General features: G+C 38.6%; 1 protein-coding gene across 2 annotated transcripts in view; it reads right to left on the bottom strand.

Moving 5' to 3' along the window:
• The window catches only part of SLCO5A1 (solute carrier organic anion transporter family member 5A1), a 160974-nt gene that overhangs the window by 62660 nt on the left and 80092 nt on the right, over window positions 1–18222 (bottom strand). Inside the window, exon 5 of one of the 2 annotated variants that reach the window (XM_010375049.2) lies at window positions 7195–7359. The exons of the other annotated variant lie outside the window; for it this stretch is intronic. Within the exon in view, the coding sequence (XP_010373351.2) occupies window positions 7195–7359 (165 nt within the window). The remainder of the gene's footprint in view (window positions 1–7194; window positions 7360–18222) is intronic. 2 annotated transcript variants of the gene reach the window in all.

Genomic DNA, 18222 nt, shown 5'->3' with positions numbered 1-18222 from the left:
AAAAGCATATAAGACTCCAGACAAAACACTATTTTGGATTCTTTGGTTCCTGGGTCATCCATGCACAAACACATCCGTGGTGCCTGGTATAAGAGAGGAAGTGGATCTTGCCACTCCCTTCTGAGGGGGACAAGTGGATCCTGCCTCTTGCTATGAGATGGCCTGTAGCTGCAAAGTATTAGGTTGGTGCAAAAGTAATTGCAATTTTTTATTTTTTATTTTTAGAGATGAATCTCACACTATCACCCAGGTTGGAGTGCTGTAGCACGATCTCGGCTCACTGCAACCTCTGCCTCCCAGGTTCACGTGATTCTCGTGCCTCTCAGCCTCCTGAGTAGTGGGGATTACAGGCATGTGTCACCACACCTGGCTAACTTTTGTATTTTTTGTAGAGACGGGGTTTCGCCGTGTTGGCCAGGCTGGTCTCGAACTCCTGACCTCAAGTGATCCACCCACCTCGGCCACCCAAAGTGCTGGGATTACAAGCATGAGCTACCGCACCCAGCCAGTAATTGCAGTTTTTGTCATTACTTTCAACAGCAAAAACCGCAATTACTTTTGCACCAACCTAATACATCTTTACTTTAACACTGATGCTGTGTAGTATCCTTTCCTGCAAGAAATGCCAATGTGTTTCTTGTCATTTTGGGTCCTCTGAGTTGTAAAGACATTATTAAAGAGCAACTGAACCGTGTTTAACTGCCATCATTAGAGCACTGGCTAAAAACCTACCACATGGTAAACACTCAAACATTCCTTAAATTAGTTGACTGATAAATAAAGAGAAGCTGAGTATTCTGACTTTTTGTCCACTATAAGCTCTTATAAAAGTTCTCATTAGCACTGAACAAATGTAATTCAGCATGATGTTAATACATACCTCTCTGCCCAAAAGACAAAGAGCCTATAATTGTCACTTTTTGTTCCTAATAGCTTCTATTCATCTCAATAATAATTAAAATGATATAAGTGGGGAGACTTTAGCAGCTGCTACAAAACGTTGGCTTGCAAGTACCTTTCTCCTCTCTCAGAGCCACCATGCTTGAGTGGTGTCAGCACACGTCTCAGGGCCACGTGTCATCACCTGACCTTGGAAACGGACGGTGATAGTGGACATCTACACCTAAAATACTTTATTTGTATTTAAACGCTTAGTCTCAACATTAAAAAGAAAATCTGTGTACATGTTTACAAAACTAGTACAAAAATGGATTTTAAAAACTGCTCATAAAATTATATAAAAGCTGTTGATGCCCTTAGAAGAATGAAACAAATCGAAGCCCATTCATATGCCTCTTGCATCTAAAGATGAAGTGATTCCCAAAGGCTGCAATTTAAGTTCCGTGGCACTGCTGTAAATCACTTCAACCAAATCCCAATTCAGTGGCTGAAGACGGATGGCAAATATTTGGTTATTTAGACAACAATAAAAATTACAGTAATTTTTTAAATTATACTCCAACCTAATTCTTTTACCACAGAAATAAGTATCTCAATCATTCTACAGTGAAAAACAAAATGGAATTTTAAGCTCCTTTCCCTGTAAAGACAAACCAATAGCTCTAACCCTTTATAATTCTACACATCAAAGGGCAAGAGCCCAAGCAAAGGCAAAGCTGAAAGATCACAGTGCTCTGAAAACAGACATTGTGGGCCATGGCTGAGTGGATGGAAGTGGAATCCTAAAACCTTTGGAATATTGTCTTTTTGGAAATAGTGAAAAGACTAAATCGAAATGATGACAACAGCATACACGTATTATAATATTTCAGTAAAAATCACATAGCAAGGCCGAGTACAGTGGCTCATGCCTGTAATCTCAGCAATTTGGGAAGCTGAGGCAGGCAGACTAGGAGGTCAAGAGATTCATACCATCCTGGCCAACAAGGTGAAATCCCATCTCTACTAAAAATACAAAAATTAGCTAGGTGTGGTGGCGCATGCCTGTAGTCCCAGCTACTTGGGAGGCTGAGGGAGGAGAATCACTTGAACCCAAGAGGCGGAGGTTGCAGTGAGCCAGGATTGCACCAGGATTGCAGCCTGGTGACAGAGTGAGACTCCATCTAAAACAAACAAAAAAAATCACATAGCAATATGTATTTACTCCAAGGAATATAAGACTCTAGCATCCGGTTCTAACACTTACTATTTGCCTTTAAGCAAGTTACTTAAACCCCTCAGGGCATTTTTTTTCTCATCTGGAAAACTGGCATAATTAATAATATCTACTTCATAGGCATTAGTTAAACGGATTAAATGATGTTATCCATATAAAATTGCTTAGGTAGAGCCTTGAACTTAGTAAACACTCAGTACATGTCAGCAGTGTTTTTATTATCATCATTATTATTACAGAGATTTTATTCTCAGACCTATTCAAAGTGCACAACTTCAGATGTAAGGTGCTATCATCATAAATAGTATTTTTTTTTACTGTGATATGATCAGGTTGTATTTTTCCATTTGTATTGTTGTACCTATTTGAAGTTAAGTAAACTTCAAAACAAATCGCTATTCACTACTTCATTTGATCCTCACAACAATGCTGACATAGAGAGAGATGGGGAGAGACTATCCTCAAGTTACAGATAAACTCCAGTTTCTGCTGAAATTTAGGGAGGAAAGTGACTTGACCAAAGTCATGCAACTAGTTACTGGCAGTGAATGGATTCCAAGGGCACCCTGTATAACTGCTCCTTCAGGGTTGATATGGTTTGACCCTGTGTCCCCACTCAAATCTCATCTCAAATTGTAATCCCCATAATCCCCATGTATCAAGGGAGGTGCCAGGTGGGAGGTGATGGTATCATGGGGGTGGTTTCCCCCCATGCTATTCTCATGTTGGTGAGAGTTCTCACGAGATGTGATAGTTTTATAAGGCAGTTTCTCCTGCTCTTGCTCACTCTCACCTGCCACTATGTAAGACGTGCCTCTTATCCTTTCGCTGTGACTGTAAGTTTCCTGAGGCTTCCCCAGCCATGTGGAACTATGAGTCAATTAAACCACTTTTCTTTATAAATTACCCAGTCTTGGATACATCTTTATAGCAGTGTGAGAACAAACTAATACAAGTGGTCTTCCCATCATTTCAGGCTTCTCCAAAATACCAACTTCATAATATTTAGCTAGTTTCAAGAGATAAACGTGACCCCAAGGGGGTCAGCAGAAACACCATGAGCAGGGAGAGTGCACTGTGACACAAAGCCACTGTCTAGTGGAAACACACTATACCAGAGGAGTGAAGTGGGGTTGACTGTGGTATTGCGATGATGCCCTCGTCAGACATTGGTGTCACCACCTCCCGCCAGGCACAAGCATCCTCAAGTGATTATGGCATGAGAGAAGGGGAGATGAAGGTCCGTGAGCAGACTTCCCACCCCGCACCTGCTTGCCTTTGGAGCTCTATTTCTGACCTAGGGATAAACTCTCCCCTCCACCCTCCTCTGCCACTAGAGGAAGCTTTATCCTCCCCTGCTGCTTTGCCTTTGCTCAGGCTGGTCCTCCACAGGAAATAAACACCTTTTCTCCAAACTCCAAATGGGCAGATTCTACTTTCCCTTAAAAACCTAGTTAAAAGCCATTGTCCATGAAATGCAACTCAAACACACTATCTCATCAGCCAAAATAATCTCTGTGATCCAAATTTTCTGTTAATTTATTCAGACAGCTTTTTCTAATGTATTTCATAAGTTTTCTCTCTCCTCTTAGATGTGTAAGCAACTTAAGGCCCTGGTGTGAGTCTTTAGATTTCCCCAGCCACACACCAGGCACAGCGCTGTGCATAGAGCTGGCATTCAATGGCAATGTGAACGAGCGAGCAATAGAAGGCCAGTCCTTCCATAGGTGTTTGGTGCTTCCTCTCCATCCATAACACAACGCAAACAAATTGCAATGAAGGTCAGGGTATTTACCTAAATAATTTTTTAAGTGAAAAGAGAATTTTAACTCAAAAACTTTGTCAGATGATAAATTCTTTTTCAGATATATTTCTTAATTCCCCATATCAGTCTACATGCATTAAAAAAAGGGATTCACAGAACAAAAGAGCTCAAATTTTAAAATTTCTTTTAAAAATGAAATCTATGCCCAGAGAGTAAGAATGAATAAACTGATAACAATTCAAAAAACCAAGAGGAGTTTTAACAAATTTACAAGAAGACAACAAACAACCCCATTGAAAAGTGGGCAAAGGACATGAACAGACACTTCTCAAAAGAAGATATACATGCAGCCAAGAAACATGAAAAAAGCTCAAAATGACTGATTATTAGAGAAATGCAAATCAAAATCACAGTGAGATGCCATCTCATGCCAGTCAGGTTGGCAATTATTAAAAAGTCAAGAAACAGCAGATGCTGCCAAGGCTGTAGAGAAATAGGAATGCTTTTACACTGTTGGTGCAACTGTAAATTAGTTCAGCCATTGTGGAAGACAGTATGGCGATTCCTCAAAGACCTAGAACTAAAAACACCATTTGGCCCAGCAATCCCATTACTGGGTATATACCCAAAGGAATATAAATAATTATATTATAAAGATACATGCACACGTATGTTCATTGCAGCACTATTTACAATAGCAAAGACAAGGAATCAACTCAAACGCCCATCAATGACAGACTGGATAAAGAAAATGTGGTGCACATACACCATGGAATTCTATGCAGTCATACAATGGAACAAGATCATGTCCTGTGCAGCGACATGGATGGAACTTGAAGCCATTATCCTCAGCAAACTAACACAGGAACAGAAAACCAAACACCACATGTTCTCACTTATAAGTAGGAGCTGAATGATGAGAACACATAGATAGAGGGAGGGGAACAGCACACACTGGGGTCTATTGTGGGATTGAGGGGAGAAGGAGAGCGTCAGGGAAAATAGCTAATGCATGCTGGGCTTAATACCTAGATGATGGGTTAATAGGTGCAGCAAACCACCATGGCACACATTTACCTATGTAACAAACCTGCACATACTGCACATGTACCCCAGAACTTAAAATTTATGAAAAGAAGAAGAAAAAATCCAAGAGGAGTTTTAAAAAGAATTATCTCTGTTTAATCTTACTGCAATTTAACATGCCCCCTCTACTCTTAATCAATCTTAATATCGCTTGACTATTATTATTTGTTGCCTGTCTATGAAGAAAAAAAATATGCGACCTGGAAATAAAAAGCTTTTTATCAGAACAAGTAGAATAGCGAACATTGTATAAACTGCATTGACTATGATCAAAATAAACAAACAAACAAAAGTTGCTTATGACAAAATCAGAATGGAAGTGGCATTTTTGAGATATTGCTTCTTTAATTCTGACGTTGGACCATGGGATGAACACTGTGAGTTAGCCTTATTCAATCCTGCACTTCCCTGGCCAAGTGGGACCCATTTAGTGGCCACTGCCTCAACCATACCACTGTGGAAGTCTGCAGCCGACACCCCAGCTCCAGCTGAACCCTTTATTCTGTTTTTCCACAAGTTGTCTGTCTAGCCTTGGCCTCCACCAGTAACTAAGAGATGGCTTTAGCCAGTATGTATTCAAGGTGCATTAGTGCCTGCCCAGCTCAGCACTGCACTACTCTCCCACTAACTCTGGGGGTGAAAATGGTGCATCTGCAGAGAAATGGGATAATCTAGGCAGCTCTGCTCCCTAGTCTGTCTGGAACCGGGGCACACAGTATGGCTTCCCTATGTGCCCTATGTGTATCCTGGGGACCTGCGTTTATGAAAAAGATGCCTCTAAAAAAATCGGGTTTCATGGTCAAATGACTTTGGAAAAGGCTGTAGTCTGAGTCGTCTTCTGGGAGTTTCACAATGCATATCGGCATATTAAAGGAAATGAAAGGGCCTGCAGTAAAGAATCCGATGATATTTTGTTGAACTCAGCAAGTTCCAAATTTATTTTATTATGAACTGTCTTCCCAGTAACACCTTTGAATATGGAAACTTAGTTTGGGAAATGCTGGAGACTACAATTAACAGCTGTGTGGCTTTGAATCCGACTACAAGACAACTTTTGCTTTCCCTGTCCAAAAATAATTGCTCAACAAAGGGTTAGTGGAAGAATTAAACTACAAATGGAAGGTTTAGATTTTCTCACAACCAAACTATAAAATAATCTGGAAATTTTACCTTAACATAGGAAAACATGTATTTTTGCAACCAAGATCGAGAAAAGCATATTTTAAGTCACAATTACAATAGTCCACAGCAGTATGTTCTTTATAAAAACATGTGCTATCCTAGACCCACAACCCAATGTTGTATGTCTTTATATATATAAGATGAAGCAGAGCACAAAGTGATTACCCAAATATTTCAAATCAATTTCTACAGTGATGCCTGTTCATTTTCAGATAATTCAAGTTTACTGGATTTGAATGTGGAATTGGAGAACTAATTCTCATAGGAGCGTAAGTGACCTGAAAAGTTATCATAATTCTACACTATTTAAATATACTTCAACTGTTGAAATACACCTTATTAAATAAATTATGACTTTAGGAAGATATGGTCAATCAGCCATCTTTGATACCACTAAGAAAATATCTAGAATATTACATGATATAATATACTGAAAATTTCTCCAATATCTGAGAATTAATGTTTCCACATTTCTAAGCATCCAATTTATTATGAAAGAAGATTTGAACACTAAGTACTATGGGTATATGCATCAAAGTCTCCTAAAAATCAGTTTGCCCAGACATCAAATATCTAAAATAAAATTCATACATTTCCTTTTTAACTTCACACATCTCCAGTAATTCAAATAAAATCTGTTCACACTTCTGAAGGGGAAATCCTGCTACCATGAAACAGATCTATATTTCAGGTTATCAATTTTTTTAACACTTTAAGACCCATGCCAACCCATAAAAAGATCTATTTAGATTTAAATTTGAATGTCATTGCCTATTTCATTTCTTTAAACTGAGAACCATGTAAATATAAATATGCAAAATTCTCTCCCTTCCCAAAACAGAGTTGGGAAATGTGGCACAAGGTAATACAATCTGAATCAGAGAGAACACTTTCCAGGATTTCCTCCTCCTAAAATCTGGGGGGAAAGGTAGCTGTTAATGAACTAGTTTAACACTTCGATGTTAGATTGAACTTTCTCTTCACCCATTCCATTTCATGGTCAAAATGATCATGTTTTCAAGCAGCCCTAGCGGCAGTGCCTTACCAGTGTAGATGCTGGCATTGGAGGCTGGGATACCAAACTGTGACTCGATGAACTTGGGAATGAAGGTAATGAAAGCAGTTACAATGGCACTCTCAGCTGTGTATGACAAACTCACAAAAAGGAATGTCATGTTGCTTAAGATCCTGACAGCTGCTCTTGGTAGGTCTACAAAATGACAAAAATGACAAATGAATGTTATAAACAATGGATGGAAAACAAAATAAAACTGAATTGTTTTTGAAATGAACTGGAAATAGCCATTCAGCAACATTTGCCACCAAAGAATAAAAAAATAGAAAGATCCGATGATGATTAGAAACCATCCTCTCTAAATAGATTTTGTTTTGTTTGGTGTTTTTCTTTCAACCAGGATATGGAAATTAAGTAAAGTACCTAAAAACATACCCATACAACTGATAGTTCCTATTTGAAAAACTGTTAGAATTATTTGCATTTCTTCATTGATTAAAACAATGTTATTTATTGTTAAGACCTCAAAGTCCACTAGACATGTAAAGTGCCTGCAATGCAGCCTTCAATTACAATTTCCACTTTTCACAACTAACATTATGATGTAGCTATTCCGCTTCTGTGGGCATCTACATGATGTTGTATTTCTGATTGTCAAGCCTTATTATGAAACAGGAAATAGTCACAGTTTAAAAAGCTAAAAGAATGAGGCCATGAGGTCAGACACTCTGAGGTACTGGAATTAGGGAACAAAGATCTCCAAAGGGAAAGGAGCGCCGAAAGGTGGGGGCTTAGAATCTGCTGAGCTGCCTCCAAGAAAGGAAAGCTTCACCCTTGAGTCTAGGCATTTATTTCACAGAACCTGCCATCTATATTTTTCAAGATATATGTGCAAGTATTTTCACTGGAGCATAGTTTATAATACTAAAAATATAGGAGGGGGGAATCTACATTTCCATCGATGGGAAATGTTTAAATAAAAGATGGCACAGCCATATAATGGAAAACCAGACAGTAGTTAAAAATGAAATAGAGCTGTATGTACTGGCATGAAAGAACTCCAAGAAATATTTGTATTAATTTGTAAAGCTAGCTGCAAAAATGGATGTACATATATGTGTGTAATTCTATTTAATTAAAAATCAAACAAATCAAAACAATGTATTTTATATGATCAAATACATACTTTTCAATCATACTCATCCTACAGCCTGTTGTAAACACTGTAAATTAAAATGTCATATCCAAGATTTAGAACTTAGAAAGTTAAGATTACCTATCAACAGTTAAAGATTCAAATTAGGTTCAGCAGTATATTAAAAGCCAATGTGTTGATTCTAAAACATCTGGGAAAAATATATAACACCAGATTATTAAGGGTTTATGTTCTCTGAATGGGACTAAGATTGGGAAATAGGAAAAAAAGGAGATTATTGTGTATATACTTTTGTATTTTTACAACGCTAGAACGTGAATTAATGTACATTTATGTAATCTTTATGTATCTTCATAGAAAAGGTAAGCTGCATTATTTTTGGCAATATAGTCATCTGAGAACAGTTATCTCTTTCAACATAATGAGTCATTTCATTAAAATTAGCCAAGAACTTTTATTAAAGCTATAATTCATAGCTTTCTATTCACCAGAATTTGAAATGTAGAAACTTAAGACTGCTCACTATCATCATTTTAAAATTTAGACTAAATTTAATGTTCTATATTTTAATTTAATTTTTAAAGTTTAAATTAACAATTAAAAAAAATTAAGATGCATGCTTCATTTTTTCACATGGATAAACACACCAGAGAAAAAACATAATCAAAGTGCTTCATAAAGTCATCCTACAGCCTCTTGTAAACACTGTAAATTGAAACGTCATATCCAAAATTTAGAACTTAGAAAGTTAAGATTATCTATCAACATTTAAAGATTCAAATTAACTTTAGCAGTATATTAAAAGCCAATGTGTTGACTCTAAAAATCTGGGAAAAATATAAAATAAATTTTTAAAATAAGAAACTAATATACTATCACATGACTATTTTAAGAAATACTAGTTATATCAAACGGGTTTTTCTTCTGTAGCCATTTGGCTTGATAAAATAGCCTTCTAATTTCAAGTGTAACTAAAAACATGCATGATGGTTCTCTCTTCTTTTATTAAAAACATCTGCTGTTATCTAAGAAGAATTAGCAGAAGTTCAGACCTTCAACGACTCTTCTTTCTTCTACCTTTCTCAATCTCCTTTACTGGGGCTGAGCTTTCAGCCTACAGCCCTCCAGGAGTTGAGGTGGGAGCACAGTATCCACGGTTATACCTTTAGTTGGTGGGACTGGTTGATTTTTTTACATCGAAGGAGACTTAGCAAGTTATAAATACATTGAAAATAATGGAAATCAGTTTTCTAACTGCCAAAGAAGAGAGTTACAAATATGGAAAGGGGGATCATTCTACATCAGATTGGAAGGAGGTACTGGTATGAATTCACGGTTCAGATAGGCAGATAGATAAATAGATTAGATGAACATAGACACATGGATGATAGACCGTGTGTGTGTTTGTATGTGGGTATAAATATAGGTCCTTCTCTGTCTGCTCACAAGGCTTAGAAGTAATGACACCCTGGTAGGAATGCATCCACCTGGCACCCAATTCTTGGTTTCTAAAAACCATCTTCTACTAAAAGGAACCAGAGCTCCCTGGAAAAATGTCTAACTTTACAACTGGAGCAGAGATAATACAAGATAAGCCTAGTAAACCTTGTTGAACAAGAAAGCAAAAATGTGCTCATAGAATGGTAAGGACATGTCAGAAGGACACAGAAGACAGCTTGAAGGATTCTCAATGGCCCAATCTGGGACAATTTGACCTCTGTAGATGCTAAACCAGTAAGCAAAAGTCTAACAGGAATGAAATATATTCGATGTTTATTATTCACAGATTCCATATTTGCAAAGACACCTACTTGCTAAAATTTATTTGTAACCCCAAAAATTAACACTCGCAGCACTTTCACAGTCACGTGCAGACCAGAGAAAAATTTGAGTCCTCCAATGCACACATTCCCAGCTGAGGTGGAACAAGGTGACACTCTGCTTTCTTGTTTCTGCTGTCATATTGTAAACTCATGTCCTTTCCAGAACACATTGTCTCACATGTTGTGCATTTTTGTACCATTTGTTGGTGATCTCATTGCTTAAAATCCCCTGTGCTGCAGTGCTGTCTAGGGTTCCTAAAGTGCAAAAGACCATAATGTGCCTTACGGAGAAAATACTTATGTTAGATAAGCTTCCTTCAGGCATGAGTTACAGTGCAATTGACAATAAGTTCAGTGATAATGAATCACCCTATATATTAAATAAGGAGTCTTTAAACAGAAAGATACATGAAGCAAGGTCGTGTATCGACTGATTGGTTGAGGATTATGTTGTAATAGGAACCCAACCCAGTACCTCCCATAAGAGCGAAGTTCAGTCCAGGCTAATCCAGTGTTCACAGTGGCTTTATAGGACATAGCTGCCACAAATAATGGGTGTCAACTGGATTTACATAGCCTCAAAATATTTCCCCACAAAGTACTTTTTAATTACTCATTGATTAATAATTACATTATACTTATTAACTTTAGAATGAAGGAACCTGGTAAGTACTATCTTATCCCAGTGATAAAAGTTAGCCTAACTGGTGATAGAGCAAACTAACACTATGTGTCTCTGCTCCTATGTACTGAACATAGCATCATTTCAGTGGTGTAACACGGATGAATCAGGAAATATCACCAAATCCAAACTGAAGGATATTCAAAGTTAATGGATATACAAAGTGACTTGCTTGTACCTTTTTTAAAAGGTCAAGGTCATGAGAAACAAAAAAGGTTGAGTGACTGATTCAGGTTGAAGGAGACTAAAGGGCACAAAAACTAAACGCATGTGATCCTGGATTGAATCTTGGACATGATGGACATTATTGGGATAATCAGCAAAATCTGACTGGGGCCTGTGGTTTAGATGGTAGCACCAGGTCCACGTGAATTTCCTGATCCTTTTTTTTTTTTTTTTTTTTTTTTTTGAGACGGAGTCTTGCTCTGTCGCCCAGGCTGAAGTGCAGTGGCCGGATCTCAGCTCACTGCAAGCTCCGCCTCCCAGGTTTACGCCATTCTCCTGCCTCAGCCTCCTGAGTAGCTGGGACTACAGGCGCCCGCCACCTCACCCGGCTAGTTTTTTGTATTTTTTAGTAGAGACGGGGTTTCACCATGTTTGCCAGGATGGTCTCGATCTCCTGACCTCGTGATCCGCCCGTCTCGGCCTCCCAAAGTGCTGGGATTACAGGCTTGAGCCACCGCACCTGGCCAAATTTCCTGATTCTTATGGCTGCCCTGTGGTTACATAGGAGAGTGTTCTTGTACTTGGGAAACATACACTGAAGTATTAGCGACAGTAGAGTACCATACCCTCAATTTCTCAGAAATGTTAACAATTGGGGAATCAGGATGTGGGGTACACTGGTGCCCTGTGCTATTTCTATAGCTTTCATGTAAATTCAAAATTGTTTCAAAAACATAAAATTTAGAAGACTAAGTTAGCAAAATGTTGTTAAACCTTCCTAAATTTGCAACCAAATACTTAATTTTTATGCAACAGAATGTATTTTAGATCAGTTTCTTGGTGTCATTTATAACTGTGTTATTGTAAAACCAAAGATGCAGTAAAAAGCATGATGAAGGAGAGATGATGAAATAATGATAGTGATTATCATTTTTTGATCATTTAATGCTAGGAAATCTTATAAATTCAAGCTGGCACTAAAACCAGGAAATACCTTAAGTGGTAGTAAAGTAGGAATAAAATTCAACACAAAGCACCAAAATTCAAGAGGTGGTCTATACTCTGAAATCACTTTGAAAAGAAGTGTTAATAGCATTGGCAGATCATTTGCTCCTTCCAGGTGCATAGTGATGACAGTGTAGGCGGCCCCATCATCCCGTGCACACGGACCTGGTGTTAAATTGCACTCCAATCACAACGGAGCTATGCTGCAATAAATCTGGTGCACCCAGTGGCCTCCAAAGCCTTTGGTCAAAATTCAGAAAATCTGAGATGGGTGGTGTGAGTGGATTCTTTTTTTTTTTTTTTTTTTTTTTTTTTTTGAGTTGGAGTCTTGCTCTGTTGCCCAGGCTGGAGTGCAGTGGCATGATCTCAGCTGACTGCAACCTCTTCCCCCAGGGTTCAAGCGATTCTCCTGCCTCAGCCTCCCGAGTAGCTGGGATTACAGGCAAGTGCCTCCACACCAGGCTAATGTTTTGTGTTTTTAGTAGAGACGGAGTTTCACCATGTTAGCCAGGATGGTGTTGATCTCCTGACCTCATGATCTGCCCTCCTCGGCCTCCCAAAGTGCTGGGATTACAGGTGTGAGCCACCATGCCCGGCCATGACTGGATTCTTACGGAAGTTGATAAGGGATGGTGTTTAGGAGCGACTGGATCAGTATCAGTGAGGGCAGAGGCCGTAATTTATTCTCCAAACCCCATTGATCACAGCATGATATAAGGCAGAAGGTATTGATATGTTTCTAATTTTTTGACCATTAGCCAAACATGTTCCAGCATGTGTGAATATTTTATGCTCATTCATAAAATAAGTCACAATTTAAGTTTGTATTAGATGAAGGTCTTCATTTTTTGTTTGTTTGTTTGTTTGTTTGTTTGTTTGTTTGTTTTAGATAGGGTCTCCCTCTTTTGCCCAGGCCAGGATGCAATGAAGTGATCATAGCTCACTGCAGCCTCAAACTCAGGGTTCAAGCAATCCTCCCGCATCAGCCTCCCGAGTAACTAGTACTATAAAAGGCCTTTATTTGGACGAGCAAAGCTTAAATGAGCACCAACTTCAGCGAACCTGAAAGGTGCAGTCATCTTTTCAAGCGGGCAGAGAGACGAAATTCCTGGGAGTTTATTTAGTTTGATGAGAAATATATCCCAGGCTACAGATGGCTCTGCAAGTCCCTGTCACACTGGAAGACCCCTCTTCTGTGGCTCCTTATACAGAAGCTGCAAGGTTTTTACCATAGGACCTGATAGCCCCAAATGAGCTGATTGGACCAGGGAAGGAGGCTGGACTCAGTTGCTACCTACAGGCAACCCAACAGCCACCAGAGGCCTAAGGCACACTCTGTGAGCAAAGACTGGCCAAAAACCCCTTGACTTTGTTTCCCTTAGAGTGTTTGCATTAGAGACTATAAAGGGATAAGTAGGCAGGGAGTATGAAGACTGAGTGAGGGACAAAAGTAAGGAAAACTGACCCTGGAGCCACAGTGGAGTCTGCAGAGTGACTGTGGGGCTCAATGGCAATGGGCACATCCCTATCAGCCAGGGGCCCAGCCACTGGGGCTTCTGCTCTCCCCTGGAGTCTTGCACCAGAACCCCAGTATCTCAGGTGGCTTGAACTGGCTTCTGCTCTTTACAACCTGAAAGGATCTGTATCATGTCTTTTTGCTCTTGTGTTAGATTACTGAAACAAACTTTGTTTTAATGACATATTTGAAAAATGTACGCCAACAAAGGGATTGACCAAGCAAAAGAGGAAGACCCAGTTACCATGAACACCACTGAGTGTGCCAGGCCTGTGAGAGCGGGCTGCTGCCTGCCCTTCCACTCTGTAGTCCTATGGCTGCCCTGCCCCAAGCTTCATCCGTGGCCTGGTCTACTTCATCTCTGTACTATCTGTGGATTTCCCACCGGTCTCCTTGGCAAATGTCAAACTCATCCATCAAGTTTCATGACTGGCGTCTGCCCCTATTGGAAGCATTTACAGCTTCTCTAGACAGTCTAGGGGGCTCCCTCTCTGTGCTCCCATGTACTTGGTCCATAGCTCTAGTCATCATTTCTTAGGTAGCTGCATGTGTTTACCTGTCTGTTCCTTTCAGGAGACTATAAAAGCTCTGACTGCAGGACCTTGGGGTATCTGTACATCTTCAGCTCCCAGCATTCATCTGGCCTATAGGAGGCACTCAAAAAATATACTTAGAATGTATTTATTAATATTCTTTATTATATCACTGGAATAATTTGTACTAAAACAATAGCCATATACTTGTGAGAAAATGAAGTCCATTCCAAAGAGGCATAATTTCCTGCTGGGGAGCAGGTTAAGAGTTAAGAAAACGTAAGACGAAAGGTGGTTCACAGTGGTGAACTCACTGAAAATAGAAAATTATGCTCCTTTTTAAAGTATGGTTCTTTAATGCTAACAAATCCTTAGTGGTGTCAGATAAGATTATAAACTAAAATGTCCATTAAAGAAAAATTAAAATACTAACAGGAGAAACAGAAAATACACAATATTGTCCTTTATCCAGCATATCTGAGAAAGAGGTATGCTTAATTTTTCAGATATCTGAGTGATTGCCTCTTTAAGCAACAAAGCTTTAAATATTTTTGCTGTATTAACTGGTAATACTAGAGAATGCATCACATAATCAGACATTTTCTTCAAGATTCAAAGTCATAATTATAAATACTAATTTCTGTAGGCTAATTAGTTTCACCATATTTTTACCCTTCATTAATATTCTGATTTTTTTCTTCTGGTTGCAAGAAAATTCCATGCCCAGGATGTGTTGCTGTGTTTGTTTTTACCCACTGACATTGTGCATCCACACCAACTTTTCTTTTATGTTCTTCTAAAGAGCTCTTCTAAAAGTAAAATTAGATATTAATTTTGTTCCTTTTACATCTTTTTTTAAAATTTAAACTGGGGGTGGGATAAGGACTAGTGCTTGTTTTATTATTATACAAGATAGGTAAGTTAGTATTATTATGAAACAGTTGACTAAATTTTATTACCTCCAAATGTACATTTCTAGCCAGGTATAAATTATGAGTATTAAATACCAAACAAACATACTGGCCCGTCTTAATGCTTTTCATAATTTTTGACATGGATATATCCAGACATACTAACATTTATCTAAAATTTAGTAGCCCAGGCAGTTTATTTTCCTTATGTTTAAATTCAACTAAAATACATACCCTTTTAAAAAAATAATTTATTGTGCCAAAATTCACAGAATATAAAATTAACTATTTTAAAGTGAAAATGTTAGTGGAATTTAGTACAGTCACAATGTTGTGCAACCACCACATCTATCTAGTTTCAAAATATAAATACTTTCTTACTATTAAAAAAGTTAAGCATTTTATTTTCAGAAATGGGATTGCACTTCACTTTTACTTTATTCTCTAAATTTTCTGTCATGAACATGTATTACTTTTAGGATCTTGTTTTAAAAGGTGCAATTTTAAAAGGATGCAGAAATGTGTCATCCCTGAAAGTCCTCCCTGACTCAGGCAGCCAACATGGATTCCTTTCTCCTCTTCCTTCCACCTCCTTAGAATGTACATACCTCCATTTTAGGACTTAACATATTAATATTGTGTCTACTTTCCTTTCTGCCTCCCTTTGAGGGCAAGGTCTGTAACTTTTCATGTATGAGTCCTGAGTTCTTAGTCCTGTAGTAATTGTCCCATAAACATATTTGTGAGAAAGAAAAACAAAAAAAGAGAAATTTCCTTAGGATAGATATTGCCAGCCATTTATCTCAATAATTAAATTATTGGGTTCCATTTGGAAACCCATCTAGTCCTTTGCTAAAAGTTTTAAATAACACCCATTTCTTATATAAAAGTACATTTTGAGAGAAGAATGATCAAACAGACAGATAAAGGCAGCTTAAAGGGACTAACGTCAAACAAGGCATAAAATTCACATTGGGCACAGAGACCAAGAATGAAGATGACAGCAACCAGAGTGGAAGGTCATTGTTATATAAAAGATGGGGATTTTTATTGATAAATTTTAAAATAATGTGATACTGCTAAAATACAGGGTTCTTTGCAAAGAACATGAGCAGTACCAAGGCCTTTGCCTTGAGGGCATAGGAAAGGCCTCCTCAGCGGGGAGGAGGAAAAGTGGTGTAATAAAGAAAGAGGGAACACCACATGATAATTATGGCTGAAGGAAGCCAGTGAGCGGATACTCCAGCTAGAACACATAAGCTTCTCTGTTAATCATGTTTGTAAATTTATATATTTTATAATGCTTTGACTTCTTAAAAAGCTTGTTGGCCAGGGACAGATTGCCCTCCCAGGACTACAGCCACTTCTTAGAGATAGCACTGGGCTCAGCCACCACTGGGAGCATACCTTTCATAAACAAACCAACCAATCCCAAGGTGGTGGCCCCAACCACCTCCTTATCTAACTCACACACACTTCACCTGTCCTAAATCGCCCAGGTTCAGGTACCAGACAACTGGAGGCCATCCTTGTAGCCCAGAGCCTATGGGCATTATTCAAACTAGCCAATCCTAAGCTCTTTCCCAAGGAAACCCCAATAAAGGCTGTGGCCCAGACTCTGGTCTCACTCCGATTCTGCCTCCTGACCAACCTGATGCTCCCCCTGTGGTCCTGCATGGCAGGGCCTGCCCCCTTCTCTTAGGAAGTATAAGTAATTATTCTACCAGTGGTATTAACCTCATCATGTCATCACTCAGATATCTCTATACATTAAAATCTCATGGGTACAAATTATTGAATAGCCTTTAACATCTCTTGAAACTCCTTAATCCTCTTCTTTTATAAGTACTTAAAGTGCAGCTGGCCCTCCATATCCATGGATTCTGCGTCCATGGATTCTGCATCCGTGGATTCAACCAACCACAGATCAAAAATACTCAGGAAAAAAAATGAATGGGTGCATCTGTATTGAACACATACAGACTTTTTTCTTGTCCTTATTCTCTAATCAATACCATATAACAACTATTTACATAGTATTAACATTGTATTAGGTATTATAAGTAACAAGAGATGATTTAAAGTATATAAAGGCATTATAAGTAACAAGAGATGATTTAAAGTATATGATTTAAAGATGTGTGTAGTTTTTATGCAAATATTACACCATTTTTATATCAGAGACTTGAGCATCATGGATTTTGGTATCCACCAAGGGGTTCTGGAACCAATCCCCCATGGATACCAAGGGATGACTCTATTTAAATGTTCCATTATTTCTAATCTTGTAGTTCCTATCATTTGTATTCTTTAAGGCCTTCTGGTGGATCAAAAAGCTGGCGAAAACATATGATCATCCTGCAGTGAAAACCTTAGTAACTTTTATGGCCTGTGAATTTCTCATGATCCTGTATGTTCTTGAGCATTTGGCAGATACAAATTTTCCATGCCTGTTATCCAGAAGAATCAAACTATTTTTAGTCAGGGTTTTCTGTAAAAGCAAAACCAAGACTGCTTATCGTATGCAACATGGCCAACACAGGACGTACATGCCCTCATTTCCTGCTCATTTTCTTTGAAAGAAATGAGCCCACGGGCTTCCCAATCTAAGGCCCCATGAAGATACTCTATGTCCTCCCACCCCTCCAAAACACACCGTCAAATAGCATTTGCTGCTTGCCTGGAAAAGACAGGAACTAGATGACACTAGCACACCACAGTCACCTTGCAGCTTAGCACATCGAGCCCAAGACACTTACCTACAACAAGGGGGTAGAAATGATGTCTGCCAGGGCCTAAAAGACATCATTAGTGGCTCCTGGCCACAGTACTCCCTTACTTGTTTAAATCAGCACTTTTGAGTATTTTCGAATATCTTTCTAAGGAGATGCTACTCTGATGAGTCACCCCACAGTTATTTTGCTGAGTATATAGAAAGAGCTTTCTTTTTTAGGGATTCTCTGCCTGGACTGTTACCATTTACTATTCACCTCCTAAGCTGCAAGTCCAAATCTAAAGATGTGGCTGACCACCAGAAATCATACATACAATAAAATAAAAGTTAGACAGAAAAGAAACAAAGAATTCAATACACAGAAAATGTAAATAGAGCAGAGCATCCAAACTGGGGGAAAGAAATGTGGCCATAAGACTTTTCCTGGGTTTCAGATTTGACTCTGACTTTCCTGGCCATCAAAGCAAAAAGCTGTATAATCATCATTATCAGAAATGCAGAAACATTCTACTTTCTTCCTGGAAAACAAAGTT

This window comes from Rhinopithecus roxellana, chromosome 9, assembly GCF_007565055.1.
Source record: "Rhinopithecus roxellana isolate Shanxi Qingling chromosome 9, ASM756505v1, whole genome shotgun sequence".
Classification (NCBI taxonomy): Eukaryota; Metazoa; Chordata; class Mammalia; order Primates; family Cercopithecidae; genus Rhinopithecus; species Rhinopithecus roxellana.
Note: the sequence above shows the minus strand (reverse complement) of the source record. Positions and strands in the feature narration are given on the sequence as shown.